We start from the raw sequence: 18,515 nt of genomic DNA on the forward strand, positions 1-18,515 counted from the left end.
ACTCCGCCCCTCACGGCCCCCGCCCGGCCGGGAAGGTGAGGAGGAAGTGGGCCGAGGGGGCGCGGCCGCCGCTGACTCACAGCCGCGGGGGGTGGGGTGCGGCGGGACCGGGGTGGGGGTGAGGCGCCGGTTCCAGGGGGATGAAGCCCCCGGCTCCCGCCCCACGCACGCCCCGCCGTCACTCAGTCCCGCCCGCGGAGAATGGCACGATCATCCCGCAACTGGAGGCCACGAAGGCGGGGCGACCCTCCCCGGGACCCGCTCCCGCGAGCCCCTTCCCCCCGCCACGCGCGGGCTGCGGGCTGCGCCCCAACACCCGCCGAAGCTTCCGCAGCGGGTCCCGCCGGCCCCGCCCGCGTGACGTCACTCCTGAGGCCCCACCTCTCCTGCACGGCGCCACCTGGCCCGGGTAGGTGCCCCAGTCCGGGGCAGAAGCCTGGGGAGTCATCAGTCTGCCGTTTACAAATGGGGAAACTGAGGCCTGGAGGCAGGGACTATATCTGGGCTATAAGCCCTCTTGCCTGAACCCCCAGAGCCGGTGGTGCTTGGTGCGAAGTGTAAAACGAACAATACTCAGGGTCCAGATGACCAGGTGAGCCCATCAACCTTCCCAGCCTTTGTCCAAGCCGTAGCCCCTGCCTCGGTGCCGCCCTGACCTCGCCTCATGCTCCTAGGTCATGTGCTGACATTAATTCTTCTCTGCAGAATCGAGTAACTGCTCCAGCTCACCCTGGGAGCCCCTGAACCCGGGCCCACCTGGGTTAGAATTGTTTCTCTGTGTGTCTCCTCAGGCTGTAAGTTCTTTGGGAACAAGTGTAGACTTCATCGTATTTCTGTGACTCACTAACTCAGCCAGGCCCAGAACAGCATTTCAACACACAGGTATCCAACTGAATAAGAACTCCAGTTCTGTGTGACCTTGGGCAAGTCCTTTCTCCTCTCTGGGTCTCCGCTTTTCCATCTGTGAAATGGGAGGGGTGGTGCTCCTGTGTGCCACCGGCACTGCAGTCAGCAAACTTTTTCTAGTAGATGTTTTAGGCATATTAGGCATAGAGTCCCTTTCACATGCCTTTTACAGCCCTTTAAAATGTAAAAGCCATTCTTAACTCGTGTTGTGTAAAACAGGTAGCAAGACTCCTGCACTAGAGAAACCCTTGCAACTGTACACAAGGAGCCTGACCAAGATCTTGATGGCAGCAGTGATGTGAGGGAAAGAAACTGGAAATAGTCTACAGGTCCATCAAGAGAAGGATGGCGCCCTAACCGGTTTGGCTCAGTGGATAGAGCGTCGGCCTGCAGACTGAAAGGTCCCAGGTTCGATTCCGGTCAAGGGCATGTACCTTGGTTGCGGGCACATCCCCAGTGGGAGGTGTGCAGGAGGCAGCTGATCGAAGTTTCTAACTCTATCCCTTTCCCTTCCTCTCTGTAAAAAATCAATAAAATGTATTTTTTTTTTAAAAAGAGGAGGATGGATAGGGAAACCTGTGGGGCGCGGCTACAGTGTTTTGGCCAGGTTCAAGCCTCAGACTAATGAAAGGACACGGTCCTCTCATTGCCACGTGCAAGTCCCGGCTGGAAGGGCAGGGCCCTCCCAGCACAATCATAGCCAACAGCTGTGGTTGTAAGCTTGAACCTATGGTCCAAACACGTAGCCCCACGTGCCTTGTGATAGCGTTCAGGTGCATATAGTTAAGTGAGGTTGAAAATCACTAGAATGTTGTAAACAACGTGATCACGCCCCTACTTTGCCTCGTGGCATCTGCTATAAAATAAAGACGCGGCTTGTGGCGCTGGCGCTGTCTCCTCATCAGGGAGCAGCGTCCCACCGAGACCCAGCTTTCATTCTCTTGTCTGTCTTTTCTCAATCCTTTCACCCCCCCACTCAGGGTCACTGAACCAGGCTGAGCTGGCACGGCACGTAAGGCGCCCTGGGGCTGAGTATGCCATGGCCGTGCCGGCTCCCCACAGAAACCATTGCACATCCCTTATCTGAAGCACTGGGCAGCACCTAAAAAGAATGAGGAGTGCAGGGAGGAATGGGGGGATAATGTGGGGATAAGGATACATATGTAATAACTTAATCAGTAAAGAAATTAAAAAATAATAAAGATACATAAAAAAAGAATGAGGAGTGCAAATGGCATGAAACTAGTCCCCAACATATCACTGGGTGGAAAAACAAACCGCCAAATGCTACATAGGATATGAAAACGATCAAGGAAACACCACATACATGGGTGTATATGCAGAATCAAAGGTCTGGGAAAAGCCACTCCAAACTCATGGCAGTGATTACCAACAGGATAGGGCATGGGATTGTGGAGTATTCGATGGTCATAGAAATCTCAAGCCTCATCCTGAAAATGCCAAGTTCGAGCCCTAGCCAGGCACAGTTCGTTCGCACGTTGTCCCAATACACCAAGGTTGCAGGTTTGACCCCCCGTCAGAGCCCACACAAGCATCAACCAATAAATGCATTAGTAAGTGGAACAAAAAAAATCGATGTTTCTCTCTCTCAAATCAATACTTTTTTTTTTAAAGAAAATACCAAGTTTGATCCTGTCTCTAGGCTTTCGCACTGGTCTGCCTTGGGACACTTCCCTGGGGTGTTTATATGGCTGGTGCTTCTCTGTCAGATCTCTGCTCATTGTCCCCTCCTCAGACTGATCCCCTGTCTAAAGCATCCGTTCCCAGGGGCTGCAGGGTGGGATGGAGAAAGACTTCTCATTTTATTTATTTACTTATTTAAAAAATATTTTTATTGATTTCAGAGAGGAAGGGAGAGGGAGAGAGATAGAAACATGATGAGAGAATCATTGATAGGCTGCCTCCTGCATACCCCCCACCCCGACTGGGGATCGAGCCCTCAACCCAGGCATGTGCCCTTTTCGGGAATCAGACCTGGGACCCTTCAGTCCGCAGGCCGACGCTCTATCCACTGAACCAAACCAGCTAGGGCAAGACTTCTCATTTTATACCTTTTTTGTACCCTTGAATTTGAACCAAGGGAACTTACTGCCATTCAAAAAAAATAAACGAATAACAATTTTAAAAAACCAAAGTAGCTTTTCTTACCACATCCACCTGTTTTATTTTCCTTGACACACTTGTCAGTGTCTGAGGTGACCTTGTTTATCAGTTCCCTGGTTTGCTGTTTGCCCACACACACTAGGAGGTGGGCCCCTAGAATAGACAGGAATCTCAGTGAGGCCCCCTGGCTGATGGCTGTGAGCAGGTGCCCAATATATTTGCCAAATGACTGGGCAAATGATGTTTGGAGGGCGGGGGGGCGGTGTCTGTGGTTTTTTTTTTTTCCTATAAGAAAAATGTATCTTGAGTTATGTAATTCTAATTTCATAATAACATCTCCCCTAGCTCCTCCATAACAGATGAGAAATGGAAAGGGGAGACACGGTTATTGAACTGGGTGATCTTTCAGGATCCGTTCAGCTCTGAATATTTGGTTTTGGGGTGTGTTTTTTCCATCTAGATGGTGAGTGGAATTCCCCCTCATAAGACTTTTTTGTGAGAGGGAAGTAGGAGAAGGGGAAATAAACCTTCTGAGGTTCCTCCATCAGCTCTTCTTCCTTCCGCTGTTCTTTGTAGCTGAGGAAGGAGAGGTTTCTAAGTTCCCTTAGGGCCCCAAAGGACAACAGGGGGACCCCCTAAGGACGACAGCTGTCAGGCCTGAAGTCCAAGGCAGAGCTTGGATGGGTGCCAGTGGCCTTCCCAGCCCCGTTCTGCGCCTTCTGTAACATAAAACATAAGAGATGGTGCATAGACACCCCTTCTACTCTCAGTATCTACTCCCCTATATTCTGGAAACACCACTCCTATTTCCCTTTGGGGGGACCAGCATCCCCCATCTCTCAATCCATCGGTTTTGGAAGCACTGGACCCCCAACCCTAAGCTCTAGGGGTGGGCTTGTGACCACAGTCTGGCCGGTCAGAGACACAGTGACTGGCAGGCACGTGACCCAGGGCGGCCGATAAAAACCAGCTCTGGAGCCATTGCTGCAACTCCTGGGAAACCGGTGCCTTCTTTCCACGGAGGATGTTAAGCTCATGGGACGTGAGGCTGGAGCTGCAAGTCTCTGCTCCCTGGAGCTCAGACCCTGCCTGGGCACGAAGCCAATTCAGAGGAAATAAAACTAAGAGACAGTTCCTGATGACATCATCTGACAACTGGACGCAGTCATGCCTTAAGTCCCCGAACTCTTCAATTACATGGCCCAGTAAATTCCCGGTTTTGCTTTCCCAGATTGAATTGGGTTTGTCACTCACAACTCAAACAATTCTGACAAATACCTCCTCCTGCTGCTCAGAAACTAGCAACAGCCGCCCTCCTCTAAGTGGGAATAACCAAACTCTCTTTTCTGCTTTTCGGAAGCCTCTGGCCCCGGCTTCCTCCTTCCCGTTTCCACTCGGAGCCCCACCTCACCCCTGCCTTTCTGTGGCCCGCCCACCGCCTCTGTGGACACCTCCAGTTCTCTTAGGCTGCCTGGGCCCAATTCACAGCCTCTCTCCAAGACCCAGACCATCCTCAGGGATCCCTTGGCCCGCAGGGCACCCGGGCCTGGCCCACAACATTCCTTGAATGTTTCTGCCTTATTCCTGGATGGAGGGGGTGGTGCTTGGAATGATGGGGCTTCACAGAGCATTGCAGGGGCACATTTCTCGGCGGGGGAGCAGTCTCTTCTGCTCTGCTTCCCCACCGTAATACCTAGCACAATGCTTCAAGCCAGGAGTGAGAAGGTATTAATATACCAGGCAAGTCCCTTGTCCCCTCTGACCTCAATTTCCCTATCCCTAAAGGAGGTGTGTGGGGGGGAGGGGGCTGGGTTACATGCTTCCAAGAGAACCATTCAAGAACAGAGGGTCCTGTCCTAACTGGTTTGGCTCAGTGGATAGAGCGTCGGCCTTCGGACTGAAGGGTCCTGGGTTCGATTCCGGTCAAGGGCATGTACCTTGGTTGGGGGCACATCCCCAGTAGGGAGTGTGCAGGAGGCAGCTGAACTGCTGTTTCTCTCTCATCAATGTTTCTAACTCTCCCTCTCCCTTTCTCTCTGTAAAATCAATGAAATATATTTAAAAAAAAAAAGAACAGAGGGTCCTTACCTCCCAGCGCTGCCCTGAGGCCTGGAAGAGCTGAGAATAAGCTTCAGGGATGAGAGCGGCCCCGGAGAGCAGAGTGGGGGGGCCCTCAGGACGAGACCCTCCTCTGGCCACCCCCCCATTCTACCCCCTCCCACCCGACTCACATGCAGTAGAGCCCTCCCCCAGGAGGTAAATCCGGGATGTCCTCAGAGGCCAGAGTCCTGAACACCTTGTTCAGGCTGGGGGGCTCCTGGGCAGAGGAACACAGCAGGGATGGGAGTGCCCCTGCCGACCACCCCTCCCGCTGAGCTTCTAAAAGAGCTTGCCCACCTGCCACCCTGCGGCCCAAGGCTGCATGCAGCTCTAGCTCCTTCCTCCTCGCAAGGCCTGGGGGCCCCGGGGGAAGCAGACCAGGATGCAGGTCATGTTGTCCAGGCTGCCCTGAAGAAGGTGGAGAAACGAGAGTATACTGTAGTGGGACATGATTGAATGACCCAGCGCGGGGCCCCACGCTCTCAGAAGCAGAGCTCCCTAACAATCCCTGAGTTCTTGTGTGGGTCTCCCCATTTCTCTCAAGCCCCGCCCATCTGCCAGTCTAAACCAAGCCATCTCACAGGGACAGATCCCTTAGGCCACTCCCCTTACTGGTCTAGCCCCGCCGGCGCTAAGAGAACCACGCCCCTTCCCCAAAGCTCCTCCCACTCTAGCTGCTCCTCCTGGTCCTAGTCAGACCTCGAGACCCACTCCGCCCGGCCTGTGTGGCTCAGTGGTTGAACATTGATCTATGAACTAGGAGGTCATGGTTCAATTCCCAGTCAGGGCACATGCCCTGGTTTCGGGCTCGATCCCCAGTAGGGGGTGTGCAGGAGGCAGCCGATCAATGATTCTTTTTTTTTTTTTTTGTCAGAACAACTCAGCAAAATAAAATTCCTGTTTATTGTGGACAACATTGTTTCACACATACATCGAACAGGCCAAAAAAAAAATAAACAGCAATTTCATAGACAAAAAAAGGGAAAAAAAGAAACCTTTTTATCTTTGGCCTTTTTAACCATCTCATACAAACCAACTACTTATAGTACAGCTAAGTACATACACAAAAAGTTACTGGAATGCTCGGAATAAGACTGTTTTTTGTTGTTGTTGTTTTTCCTTTTTTTTATAAGGTTTTTTTTTCTCCTTTGAGATTATAGTGAACATGGTCACACCACAACTGAAGTCAGAAGTAGGACAGAGAATGCTCCAAAGGCTGGTTTGTGGTCCCAAGATCATTAAAAATGGCTGACCCCTAACAATTTGTACAAAAATATAAAATGTAAATAAAAAATACAAACAAATTTTCCTTTTTAAAGTACTTTTAAGAAAAAAAGCAGCCGAAACCGGTTTGGCTCAGTGGATAGAGCGTCGGCCTGCGGACTGAAAGGTCCCAGGTTCGATTCCGGTCAAGGGCATGTACCTGGGTTGCGGGCACATCCAAAGTAGGGAGTGTGCAGGAGGCAGCTGGTCGATGTTTCTCTCTCATCGATGTTTCTAACTATCTCTCTCCCTTCCTCTCTGTAAAAAATCAATAAAATATATTTTTAAAAAAAAGAAAAAAAGCAGGGCCTTGGAAGTTTTGGTTCTTTTTTCCTCCCCTGTTGCAAATTCACGTTGTGGTTTTGGTTGGGTGGTGGAGAGTGCGTGTCATCTGCAGGTGGCGCTGCCCGAGGTGGGTGGGTGGGCAGGTGGGCGGGAGTCTCTACTCGAAGGTGACCACGTTTAGATTCTGAGACCGGAAGTGGAGGGTGAAGAGGTCACGGGGGCCTTTAACTTTTCCTTTTTTTGCTGTCTAGTCATCCTCATCGGTCTTCTGCTTCTTGGTGTCAACATCATCATCCTCATCATCTGCAGCTGCCCGTTTGCCTGCAGCTGCCTCTGCCTCATCTTCATCTCCATCCTCTTCCTCACCATCACCTTCCTCTTCCTCCTCCTCCCCTCCTTCTTCCTCTTCTTCATCTACCTCATTGTCAGCCTCCTGCTCCCCATTTTCCTCATTCTCAGCGTCCCCATTCGCAGGTGCATCTCTTCCATTCTCTGCCTCCTCCACAACTTCCTGCTTCTCCTTTAAGTCCTTGGTGGTGATCTCGGAGCTGGTGTCCACGGCCGTGTCTGACATGGTGGGGCACGCCGGTGATCCTATGCAGCGGATTTTTTTTAAAAAAGCGAGAGTTGGAGGACTCTGGCGAAGAAGCTGCCGGAGTCCGCGGCGGTGGAGGAGGCGCGCGGCAGAGGTGGTTGCAGCGAGCGGAGAGGGAGCCACAGGAACAACGCAAAGATGGCTTTTCAGAGCAGCCAGTCCGATCAATGATTCTTTCTCATCATTGATGTTTCTGTCTCTCTCTCCCTCTCTTAAAAAAAAAAAGACCCACTCTGGGCCCTGACTGGGTAGCTCATTTGGTTAGAGCATGGTGCTGATACACCAAGGTTGCGGGTTCGATCCCCAGTGAGGGCACATACAAGAGTCAACCAATGAATGTATAACTAAGTGGAATAATAAATTAGTGTCTTTCTCTTTTCTTTTCTTTCTAAAATCAATAAATAAAAATTAAATTAAAAAACAAGACCCTGCCAAGACCGGTTTGGCTCAGTGGATAGAGCGTCAGCCTGCGGACTGAAAGGTCCCAGGTTCGATTCCGGTCAAGGCCATGTACCTTGGTTGCGGGCACATCCCCAGTGGGAGGTGTGCAGGAGGCAGCTGATCGATGTTTCTCTCTCATCGATGTTTCTGACTCTCTATCTCTCTCCCTTCCTCTCTGTGAAAAGTCAATAAAAATATATTTTAAAAAAAAAAAAACAAGACCCACTCCTATGACGCAGGGCCCTCCCACCCAAAAGACCACGCCCTTTCTCTTAAACCCCTCCCACTTATTTATTTAGCACTTCAAGTACCACTTTTCCATCTTGCTTCAAGGCAGCCTGCCCTCTCCACATTTTGGCCCTGCCCCCTTCCAGCAGAAGCCTTTTAGTGGAACTCCACCCCCTGTTTAGTTTTACTCATGCCTCTCCATTAAAGCCCTTCCGCCCTAAAACCATTAGGCTCCTCGCCCCAAGCCCCACCCCAGGACCTTGCACAGGCACGTGTCCAACTGCTGCGCGCAGAGAAGCGCACGGATACGCTCGCGTTCCCGGAGCCGGAGGGGTCCATGGCCCTCGGTGCTGAAGGCCACAGCTCCAGCGCGGCTCAGCACCGCGCGAGAGTCACCGCAGTGTGCCAGGTACAGAAAGCGCGGGGAGACGAGTAACACCACCGCGGTAGAGCCGCCTGGTTCGCCGCGGGGCAGAGCGAGCGCGGGCGTGCGTCTGCGCTCCAGAAAGCCAGGCGAAGCGCCCGCACACGCCCTCTGGCTCGCCAGGCGCAGGGTCCAACGCCAAGAGCACGTGGCCGGGCAGGTGGCGCGCGCCGAAGAGGGCTGCTCGCGCTCCGCCTTGGCCGTCGAGGACAGCAAAGAAAGCCCAGCCCTGGGGCAGCCCGGGTAACGCGAGCCAAGCGCAATGCGCGTCCTCCATGTGCGCGCGCCAACCTGCGCTGCGCTCGCTCCGAAGCGCAGGCCCCAAGAGGCTGCCTCACCCCCGTGCGGCCGCTGAGCGCATCGCGGGGCGTCCAGGAGGAACCGAGGCGAGGCCCATTGGGAGTCCTGCGCCCCTCCTCCTCCTCTGCCCCCTCCTCCTTTTGCGCCGGCCAGAGCAGACGCTCCAGCAGGCGGGCAAGGGCCGCCATCCTTCAGTCTTGGGATCAGGAAGGCTTCACCCTCTGCACCTGCCCCCCTCCCACTGCTTTAATCCCCTCCACTGTGAGATTTTAAACCACCGAAATCTCCTCGATCTGCACTCAAGTCGAGTCACTAAAAGAGATTGGACTACTGAGTCTTCCTTTCTCTCGCACCTTCAAAGGGAGGTTTGGGATCAGGGTCAGGGAAAAATAATAGCAAAGTAGCATTCACATTCACCATGTGTGTTACACACTATTTTACATCATCATTTCCGGTTTACAGAAGAGGAAACTGAGTCGCAGAACCAGCTGGGACACGAACTGCAGAATCCATGTTCTCAACACTACATTCTTGGCTTCAGTCCCCACCAGCCCTGCTCCGTCCAAGCTCAGTGGCCTCGCCCCCGTTTTAAATCTTTAAATCCTTTATTTTTTTAGTTCGACCTCTCCACTTCTGGGTGTCGACCCCGGACTTCGGATGTTTCTTTTCCTGGTCCCGCCACTCATGCAATCCCACAGCCTCAAACTCTTAATAGTCTCCGTCCTGGCCCCACCTCTAGCCCCGCCTCTTCGCTGCAGGCCAGCCCCGACATTGCGCCAAAGCTCGCCTCCTCTCTGAGGGTTGCGGGTTACGCCCACCTCCTAGGCCACGCCCCCTTGCCTGGCCTCCTATTCCCTTTATATCACGCCTCTAGCTCCTCGGTCTCTGACTGACCCCGCCCAACTATCGGAATACGTAATTATAAATCGGCTTTAAGCCCCACCCTTGTCTGAGCTCCTCTCCAGGTCTCAAAACTTTCTGGGTATTTTCTATCCCCTCCCTTTTCCACTCCCTCTGAAAATCCAGACTCAAACCCTGCTTCTCCTCAATGCCACCCCTAACTCCTCTCCTCGGAGATCCTCGCCCCCACCGTTCTTTCCCGAGCCCCGAGCCCCACCCCAGGCTCCGCACCTCTTCCCCTACAGGCCGCGCCCCCTTCCATCTAGACTCCGCCCTTTCTTTTACCATCTTGTCGGCCCCATACCCTATCCTCCGAGCCCCACTCCTCTAGTACAAAAGCCACGCCCTCCTCACAGTGTTGCCCCGCCCCCGCCCGCCCTCAGGCCCCGCCCCGCCTGCCCTTTGGCCCCGCCCCCAGCTCCGCGCTGCAGTGCCTTCCCCGCCGCGGCCCCGCCCGCCCCGCCCGCCCCGCCGAGCCGAGCAAAGGGCGGCGGCGGTGGTGGCGGCTGCTGGAGCTGCCCAGGAGGAGGAGGCGGCAAGGATGGCGCTGGCGTCGTGGGCTCGGTGGAGATGAGTGCCCGCGGCCCCAGGCCCAGGGCGGCGTGGCCGGAGTGGGCGGGGGTCCCGATGCAGGCCCGAGGGGGGCCATGGGGCAGGTCCTGCCGGTCTTCGCCCACTGCAGTGAGTAGGGGCAGGCTCCGGCCTGGTGCGGGGCGCAGAGGCCCGGGTGGGCTCCTCCCTGGTATCCTGTCCGCACCGGGCCGCGGGGCGAGCCGGGATGGGGGAGGGGGCGAAGGAGACAAAGGATGCTCTCCCCTCCCCCCGCGATCTAGCGGCAACGGGGGCGACCTGACCCGGAGGACTTGAGTGACACAGGGCGGAGTTGGGGGGCACTGAGATAACTGGCGTGGGGGCGCGCTGGGCGCTGGAGTGTGTGGCCAGGCCTCGCCCCGGGGATGAGGACGTTTGCCGGGAGCTGTCCCCATGCCTGGTGCTGGCCGCAGCGGGCGGGAGGGCGGTTGAATGGAGGGGTAGAATCAGGATGGAAAAGAGAAGTCTGACCTCACCCACCTTCGCATCCCACCTCTGTTTTCTGCCCTGACTCACAGGCAGCCCCGACCTCGCCCAAACTGTCCAACCCCCTGTCCCTGGGAAGCAGCCATTCCTGGGTTGGGGCGAGGACTCCTGGGTCCTTGGCAGGCTTTACCACTGGTTGGGAGTAACCCTGGAAGAGACTCACTCTGCTCCGGCCCTCTGGTTCCTGGCATCCCATTCCCCAGCTAAGGAAACAAGATGGGAGCAGACGGAGTCTGAGTCCAATTTCCAAAGGCTTTTGAGCATCTCCTGTAGGCAAAGCCCCAAGTTCGGTAGCTGTGAGGGGCTGGATTCCACAACTGAAAAAGCCTTGTCTGACCCTCTCGATCTCTGCCCCCAGGGCTCTTGTAGTCCTTGTCTCGAATTCTGTCCCACACTCCCGTGGTTCTGACAGCTGGGGATTTCAACACTCTCAGATCTAGCCAATTGCCTGTCTGGGAAGTCCAGATGCCAAAATTCTAAGAATTTGTTATTTCAACATTTTAGCGTATCATCCCCAAATTCTAAGGTCTTTATTGGGCTTATAAAGGTGGCCCTACATGATCTCCCACCTTATTTATCATCCCTCATCCCCCACCCTTCTTCCCCTCAGTTATTTTGCTCCACTCGCACATTTGCACCTCTCTTTTCCTCAAATATGCCAAACAGTGCCTGCCTCAGGGCCTTTGCACTGAGCTTTTCCATCTGCCTGGAAGATTCTTCCCTAAATACCTGCTTGGATTCTTTATTCAGACCTCTGCTCAAATGTCATCTTATCAGAGAAGTCTTCTCACCACCCTGTCTGAAGTTGCACCCTCTCATGGTCTCTTCCCTTATCAAGCTCTTTTCTCCACACACTTAAAGCACCGACGTCATTTATTTACTTGTTTATTGTCTGTCCCCTCTAGAAGCTTTTGAGGGCAGGGGTTTTGTCTGTATTGTCCGCAGTTGTATCCTTGGGGTTAAAACAGTGCCCAGCCCATAGTGGGCTTTCACCAAATGGTTGTTGAAAGAATGAGTGAACTGATACCTCCTAAGACTCCTAATTTGAAGAGTTTGAAATTAGGGTTCCTGGACTTGAACTTCTAAGACGGAGCTTCTGATAGACATGAGTTAGGCTTGCCCAGCCGGTGTGGCTCAGTGGCTGAGTGTCAACCTATGAACCTGGAGGTCCCGGTTCCATTGCTGGTCAGGGCACGTGCCTGGACTGCGGGCTTGATCCCCAGTGTGGAGTGTGTAGGAGGCAGCCAATTAATGATTCTCTCTTACCATTAATGTTTCTATCTCTCTCTCCCTCTTCCTTCCTTTCTGAAATCAATAAAAATGTATTTTTTTTAAAAAAGAAGTGAGTTGCCCTGACTGGTTTGGCTGAGTGGATAGAGCGTCGGCCTGCGGACTGAAGGGTCCCCAGGTTCGATCCGGTCAAGGGCATGTACCTTGGTTGCGGGCACATCCCCAGTAGGGGGTGTGCAGGAGGCAGCTGATCGATGTTTCTCTCTCATCAATGTTTCTAACTTTCTATCTCTCACCCTTCCTCTCTGTAAAAAAATCAATAAAATATATTTAAAAAATAAAAAAAGAAATGAGTTAGGCTTTACAGTCTGTGTGCAAATGTTGTAAAGGCCCTGGGACTCAAATATTCTAAGATTCCTTAACTCCGACCATCCAGGTTCCCAGGACTGGCACACTTTGGTGGTCAGACAGTCTAAACTTCTAAGAATCTTTGCTTTCCCCCCCCATCCCTCTCCCAGAAGAAGCTCCGTCTACGGCCTCCTCTACCCCTGATTCCACGGAAGGTAAGCGGAGGGGGAGGACGTGAAAATGTGACTTGAAAGAGGCTCCCAGCTGGGGAGGAGGGTGAGGAGGGTGGTCAGGGTCCTCCTCCGAGGAGCTCACGCCTGCCTTGCTCTGCAGGAGGGAACGACGACTCGGATTTCCGGGAGCTGCACACAGCCCGGGAGTTCTCGGAGGACGACGAGGAGGAGACCACGTCGCAGGACTGGGGCACCCCCCGGGAGCTGACCTTCTCCTACATTGCCTTCGACGGCGGGGTGGGCTCCGGAGCGCGCCGGGATTCGGTTGCCCGCCGGCCCCGGCCCCAGGGCCGCTCGGTCTCGGAAACGAGAGACCCACCCCCCCAGCCCGGCCTGGGCGACAGCCTGGAGAGCATCCCCAGCCTGAGCCAATCCCCGGAGCCTGTGCGCCGGGAGAGACCCTGACACCGCCCCGCAGGCCGAGCGCACCCCGGAGGGCCTGGGGCTCCCGCTGGACCAGCTGGACTGGGTGGCCCGGGGAGCGGGGTCCGGGGAGGACTCGGCCACCAGTAGCTCCACGCCCCTGGAAGACGAGGAGCCCGACGGGTCGGAGGCCAGAGAGGCTGGGAAAGGTGAGATGTCCCCACGTGCTGGGACCAGTCACCAGGGGCGGGTAGTTAGACTCTTCCCAGGGCACCTCCAAGGTGAGAGCTCATGGCCTTCTCTCTCTAACGCGCCAGAACTGGACCTACAACTCGCATTCGCTCAGTCCTCGCCGCCCGGCGCCTTGACTCCACCATCCAGGCCTGGCTCTGGGACCCCCCAGGCCCGGACCCCGTCCCCGCCCGGATCCCGGGATTCGAACTCATGGCCTGCTGAGCCCTCGCTGGACGAGAAAGAGGAAGAGCCTAGGAGGCAGCTGGATCGGGAACCAATCACGGGGCAGTGCCTTGTTAGCACGGACCAATCAGAATCCACACTGGAACCACACCTTCTAGGTAAACTGCTTGAGTGAAGGTGCTCCTTCGGATCACAGCGGGGGTGGGAGGGTTGCAATTTGAAGGGACCAACTTCGCGAAGGAATGGAGAGTGGAGAAGGGAGGCTGGACATATGAATTCCGCCCTTTAAATGCCCATTATCTAAGATTGCCATTGGCTCTTATTTTCTTTTTCTTTTCTTTTCTCTTTTCTTTTCTTTTCTTTTCTTTTCTTTTCTTTTCTTTTCTTTTCTTTTCTTTTCTTTTCTTTTCTTTTCTTTTCTTTTCTTTTCTTTTCTTTCTTTCTTTCTTTTTTTTTGTCATTGGCTCTTTTTATATAGATTTCCACTGGGAAGTTAGCCCTTTTTTTCGAGCATTAGGATTGGCTGATTGCTAAAAAGTAAAAAATGAATAAATCCCTCTTTTGGAGTGCTCCCCCTAGAGGCTGATTGTGGAACAGGCCAAACCCCAGAAAAAAATAAAGCTCTCTTCTGGATGTGGCTGTGGGACAGTCATAAGTAAACTCTGTGCCTTTCAAAAACTCCTCTCCCCTGACCACATCCGCCAGCCAGCGGCAAGCAGACGCTGCGTTACTTTAGTTTAGAATATGCTCGGCCTCCACGAACCTCCAAGGGCGGGCCGCTTACAGACACCACGGCTGGGGGCTGTTTACAAAGAGAACCACCCCTTTTTGGAACTGTCCCCACCTCCGTGGAGAGCCATTGGCTGGGTGCGAAGGGGCCCCGCCCCCCCTGCTCCCTCCCTCTGGGTTCCACTGAAGTGGGCAAAAGCCCCGAGAAGCAGTGGAGTCCGCAGCCTTTCACGCGGAGCAGAGATGGGGAGTAAAGGTGGGCCTGCGGGGCGGGCTGGGATCGGGGCTGGGGGGCGGCGGAAAGGGACCCAGATTCGCTACCGCCCTCACGTCTGGGAGGATGCTTCCCATTGGTCCCAGATTCCCCAGAGCTGCAGGCTGAGGCTGGGGGGTTTTGGGGGTGTCGAGGGAGAGCGCGGAGGGAGCGTGGGGTACCCTCTCCCCCAAGACAGGGCTTTGGAGTCTAAGAGCAGGAAGGCACCCTCCCCCAGCCTCAGGCCCAGGCGGCGCTGTCACTCAGGGGCTGGATGGGCCAGCACAGCTGCAGGCCAGGGCCCCCTCCCCCCCGCGAGCCTAAACTTAGCCCCCGCCTCGGGCGACCCGGCCCCTCCCCCACCCGCTGGCGCGGGCCTCGGGGAGCCTGCAGGGGAGGCCCCTGCGCCTGGGGGTGGGGGGTGGCCTGCCCTAGTTAAAGGTAGATGGGAGGGTGTACAGGGAGGATGCGAAGGGGAGTCAGACTCGGAGAAGAACCATCGGGATGGGTCAGGGTTTGATTGGAGTGAGGGTGAGAGGGTGAAGAGCGTCTGGAAAGAAGTGGAAGGGTCTGGGCTCCTGGTTAGCGGATTATTGGGAGGCAGATACAGTGTATATGGGTGAGATGAAACACAGGGTCTGGAGGTTATTTTTTTTTTATTATTATTGGTTTTTTACAGAGAGGAAGGGAGAGGGATAGAAAGTTAGAAACATTGATGAGAGAGAAACATCGATCAGCTGCCTCCTGCACACTTCCCACTGGTGATGTGCCCGCAACCAAGGTACATGCCCTTGACTGGAATCGAACCCGGGACCCTTCAGTCCGCAGGCCGACGGTCTATCCACTGAGCCAAACTGGCTAGGGCTGGAGGTTATTTTTTTTAAAATTTTTTAAAATATATTTTTTTATTGATTTCAGAGAGGAAGGGAGAGGGAGAGACAGATAGAAACATCAATGATGAGCGAATCATTGATTGGCTGCCTCCTCATGCCCCCCATTGGGAATCGAACCCTGGACCCTTCAGTCCGCAGGCCGACGCTCTATCCACTGAGCCAAACCAACTAGGTCTAGTCTGGAGGTTATTGATAGGACTTGGGAGGAGGGTCTTAGAAAGAGGTCAGAAATGTGGGTGAGATGCTTAGGAAGGAGGGTGGGTTATTAATACATTTAGGACTTAGAAAAATGTGCTGGTAGGAATATCAAGGAGCTATCACTTTACACTATCAGGTTGCCCCAAAATATAAAGAACAGTAACACCCACTGCTGGGCAGGATGCTGGGAAAAGATCACCATCGCTTTGCTCATGGAGAAGAGAATTGTTACAGTCTTGCTAGTAAGCCATCTGGGAGTATTTATGACATCCACCCAGCCGTTCCACCTTGGGATTCTCTCTCAGAGAGAAGAGCCCTAACCTGTTTGGCTCAGTGGATAGAGCATCAGCCTGCGGACTGAAGGGTCCCAGGTTCGATTCCGGTCAGGAGCATGTACCTTGGTTGAGGGCACATCATCAGTAGAGGGTGTGCAGGAGGCAGCTGATCGATGTTGTTTCTCTCTTATCGATGTTTCTAACTCTCTATCCCTCTCCCTTCCTCCTGTAAAAAAAAAGAAAAGAAAAAGAAAGAGAGAAGAATATCTGTAGAAGGCTGGTGCTTGCAGTACTGTTATGGAAAGGAGGGGAGGGAACAGTGAACGGTCCAGCAATAGATACATGATCGAATGAAATGAATGACAGTGAAGCCACACTTCAGAGTATTGTGGCACTCTTCATTAGAAAGAATGAATTAAGAGTTATTCCAGTTGACTAGCAGGGAATTCTAGGAGGGAAGATAGATCGAGATATGTGTGATGCAGAAACGTGTATATATACGATTCCATTTTTCATACATAATGACCAAAAGTTGGGTCCACACATCATCTATGCTTGGAATATAAGATAAAGAGACTTGCTAGATGGTTAACTTGGGTTTTCCAAGAGGGGGAGAGGGGAGGCAATATGGAATAAAAGCAGACACTAAAAGGTTGGAAATTGGATTAAGGCTGACACGGCTGTGTCAAGGGGTCATGGGTCAGCCCTGAGACAGGAGGTGGGAGGTCAAGAGGTCACCAGGCCAGGCCCAAACCGCAGCCTGATTGCCCCCCTCCTCCACAGTGGCGGACTTGCTGTACTGGAAGGACACGAAGACATCAGGAGTGGTCTTCACAGGCCTCATGGTCTCCCTGTTGTGCCTCCTGCACTTTAGCATCGTGTCCGTGCCCGCCCATGTGGCCCTGTTGCTGCTCTGTGGCACCATCTCTCTCAGGGTTTACCGAAAAGTGCTGCAGGCCGTGCACCGGGGGGACGGTGCCAACCCCTTCCAGTGAGAACCCCCGGCCCTGACCCTGACTCTCCAGACCCCGGTGCTGACCCTAAGTCATGACCTATGACCTCCGTTCAGGCACCAAGTTCTCACCCGGGTCCTAACCCATCCTATTCCTCTTTCTGGCTCCAACCTGGCCCTGCCCCTGACTAAACCATGCTCTGGCCCTTCAATTGCAGCCCTAACCTGTAATCCTAATCTCTTAGCCTTAACCCTTGATCCCATCTCCTGACCCTGACCCTGACCTTGACCTTAGCCCTCTACACCTGGCCTTCCTCCAAACCCCATTTCTTGCCCTTGTCCCAGCCACACCTCTCAGCCTGAGCCCCACCCACCCACTGAGTCACCTCACACCCCTTTGTCCTCTCAGGGCCTATCTGGACGTGGACCTGACCCTGACTCGGGAGCAGATAGAACGTTTGTCCCAGCAGATTGCCTCCAAAGTGGTCTCTGCGGCCACCCAGCTGCGGCATTTCTTCCTGGTAGAAGACCTCGTGGACTCCCTCAAGGTGCCCCAAAGCCCCCCTTCTCTCCTGGGTTCCCAACCATTCGCCTTCCTGCCCCTGGGGGGTAGGAGGGCCATTTCTGGGTAAGTTCAGAGCCTGGGGAGTGCCCTATAAGCTCTGCTGACCCTGACCCTGACCCTCACCCCCAGCTCGCCCTTCTCTTCTACATCTTGACCTTCGTGGGTGCCGTCTTCAATGGTTTGACTCTTCTCATTCTGGGTGAGCTGGGAAGGCGGTGGGGGGCTGGGTGAGGAGGGGGGTCATTGAGGGGAACAGGGACCCAGATGGAATTGTTCATCTCTTGTGAGAACCCTGACCCCCCATCTCTGTGCCCACAGGAGTGATTGGTGTATTCACCGTCCCCCTGCTGTACCGACAGCATCAGGTGAGTGTGACAGGCCCTCTTTCAGGCCCTCAGGTGGCGGTATCCTAGCCAAATATGGCTGGTTTGGCTGCCCCCCATCCCCTACAGTCCGGGTTCCATTGACAGATGTCCCAACCAGAGACAAGAGGGCCAACTGGTGTTTCTGCCCCTGAAAGGATCAGGGTCTGACTGACATAGGTCCCGGCCAGGCACAGGTGCTCTGGCTGCTGCCCCTCAATAGAGCTAGAGTCTAACCCAGTGATGGCGAACCTTCTGAGCTCCGCGTGTCAGCATTTTGAAAAACCCTAACTTAACTCTGGTGCCGTGTCACATAGAGAAAATTTTTGATATTTGCAACCACAGTAAAACAAAGACATATTTTTGATATTTATTTTATATATTTAAATGCCATTTAACAAAGAAAAATCAACCAAAACAATGAGTTCGCGTGTCACCTCTGACACGCGTGTCATAGGTTCGCCATCACTGGTCTAACCAATACATTTAAACAGCCAGAGACGGGCGTTTTGATTGGTGTCCCCTGATGGAGCCAGGATTTGACTGACATGCCCCAGCCCAAGGCGGGTGGACTAACTGATGCTCCTCGCTGACGACGCGCCCAAGGTCTGACTGGCAAGTCCTCGCTGCAGAGTCAGTCTAACTGATGTCTTCCTTCCCTGCCACAGCCTCACACGGAACAACACTCATCCTAGCCAGAAACAGGCAGACAGATGAATGCCTTCTCCCCCTGACACCACCAGAGACTGACAAACACATAGCCCAGCTGCAGACAGACAGACAAACCGATGCCATCGATCCTTACACGTACTCTGGGTCTGATGGACACCATCCCAGGCAACACAGGTGGACCGACTGATGCTCTCACTCCCTAAAGTTGCCAGGGACTGACGTCTCTGTCAGAATGGGTGGATGACTTCTGCCCAGAATGCTGACAGAACCAAGGCCAACTGACTTGTATCCTGTCCAGAGACAGACAGAGGGACTGACATTCCCTTCTCCCAGCACAGCTGAGAGTCAAATAACGCACGTCCCTCCCAGAGATAGGCCTAAC

The 18,515-nt window shown here is 53.9% G+C and overlaps 3 protein-coding genes and 1 long non-coding RNA gene across 5 annotated transcripts in view; 2 read left to right on the plus strand and 2 right to left on the minus strand.

Annotated features, from left to right (window-relative positions):
• The first annotated feature begins 421 nt into the window (after positions 1-421).
• On the plus strand, positions 422-1,331 carry LOC111824265. 2 transcript variants are annotated; one of them, XR_002827340.1, is made up of 3 exons: positions 422-592; positions 706-882; positions 1,126-1,331. It is a non-coding gene; the product is annotated as an uncharacterized LOC111824265 (long non-coding RNA). The 2 variants fall into 2 exon arrangements; XR_002827339.1 differs by having other exon boundaries at positions 792-882.
• A 2,334-nt stretch (positions 1,332-3,665) lies between these two features.
• PPM1N (protein phosphatase, Mg2+/Mn2+ dependent 1N (putative)) lies at positions 3,666-8,854 on the minus strand. Its single transcript, XM_023747949.1, is given in 10 exon segments — positions 3,666-3,749; positions 5,119-5,180; positions 5,263-5,481; positions 5,484-5,538; positions 7,097-7,245; positions 8,189-8,416; positions 8,419-8,469; positions 8,472-8,660; positions 8,663-8,753; positions 8,756-8,854. Coding segments are annotated over 10 exon segments (1,227 nt in total).
• Positions 6,727-7,437, minus strand: LOC102427836 (prothymosin alpha-like). Its single transcript, XM_006107225.2, has one exon. It carries the CDS (start codon positions 7,250-7,252, stop codon positions 6,926-6,928), a length of 327 nt encoding a protein of 108 aa, XP_006107287.1. The 5' UTR covers positions 7,253-7,437; the 3' UTR covers positions 6,727-6,925.
• Positions 8,855-10,041: 1,187 nt separating the features above from the next.
• Positions 10,042-18,515, plus strand: part of RTN2 (reticulon 2) — a 9,852-nt gene continuing 1,378 nt past the window's right edge. Inside the window, 9 exon segments of the mRNA XM_006107226.3 lie at positions 10,042-10,247; positions 12,392-12,436; positions 12,555-12,847; positions 12,849-13,026; positions 13,135-13,392; positions 16,366-16,573; positions 16,944-17,082; positions 17,229-17,298; positions 17,418-17,464. Of these exon segments, the coding sequence (XP_006107288.1) occupies positions 10,214-10,247; positions 12,392-12,436; positions 12,555-12,847; positions 12,849-13,026; positions 13,135-13,392; positions 16,366-16,573; positions 16,944-17,082; positions 17,229-17,298; positions 17,418-17,464 (1,272 nt within the window). The 5' untranslated portion in view covers positions 10,042-10,213.

This window comes from Myotis lucifugus, unplaced genomic scaffold, assembly GCF_000147115.1.
Source record: "Myotis lucifugus unplaced genomic scaffold, Myoluc2.0 scaffold_1073, whole genome shotgun sequence".
Taxonomy (NCBI): domain Eukaryota; kingdom Metazoa; phylum Chordata; class Mammalia; order Chiroptera; family Vespertilionidae; genus Myotis; species Myotis lucifugus.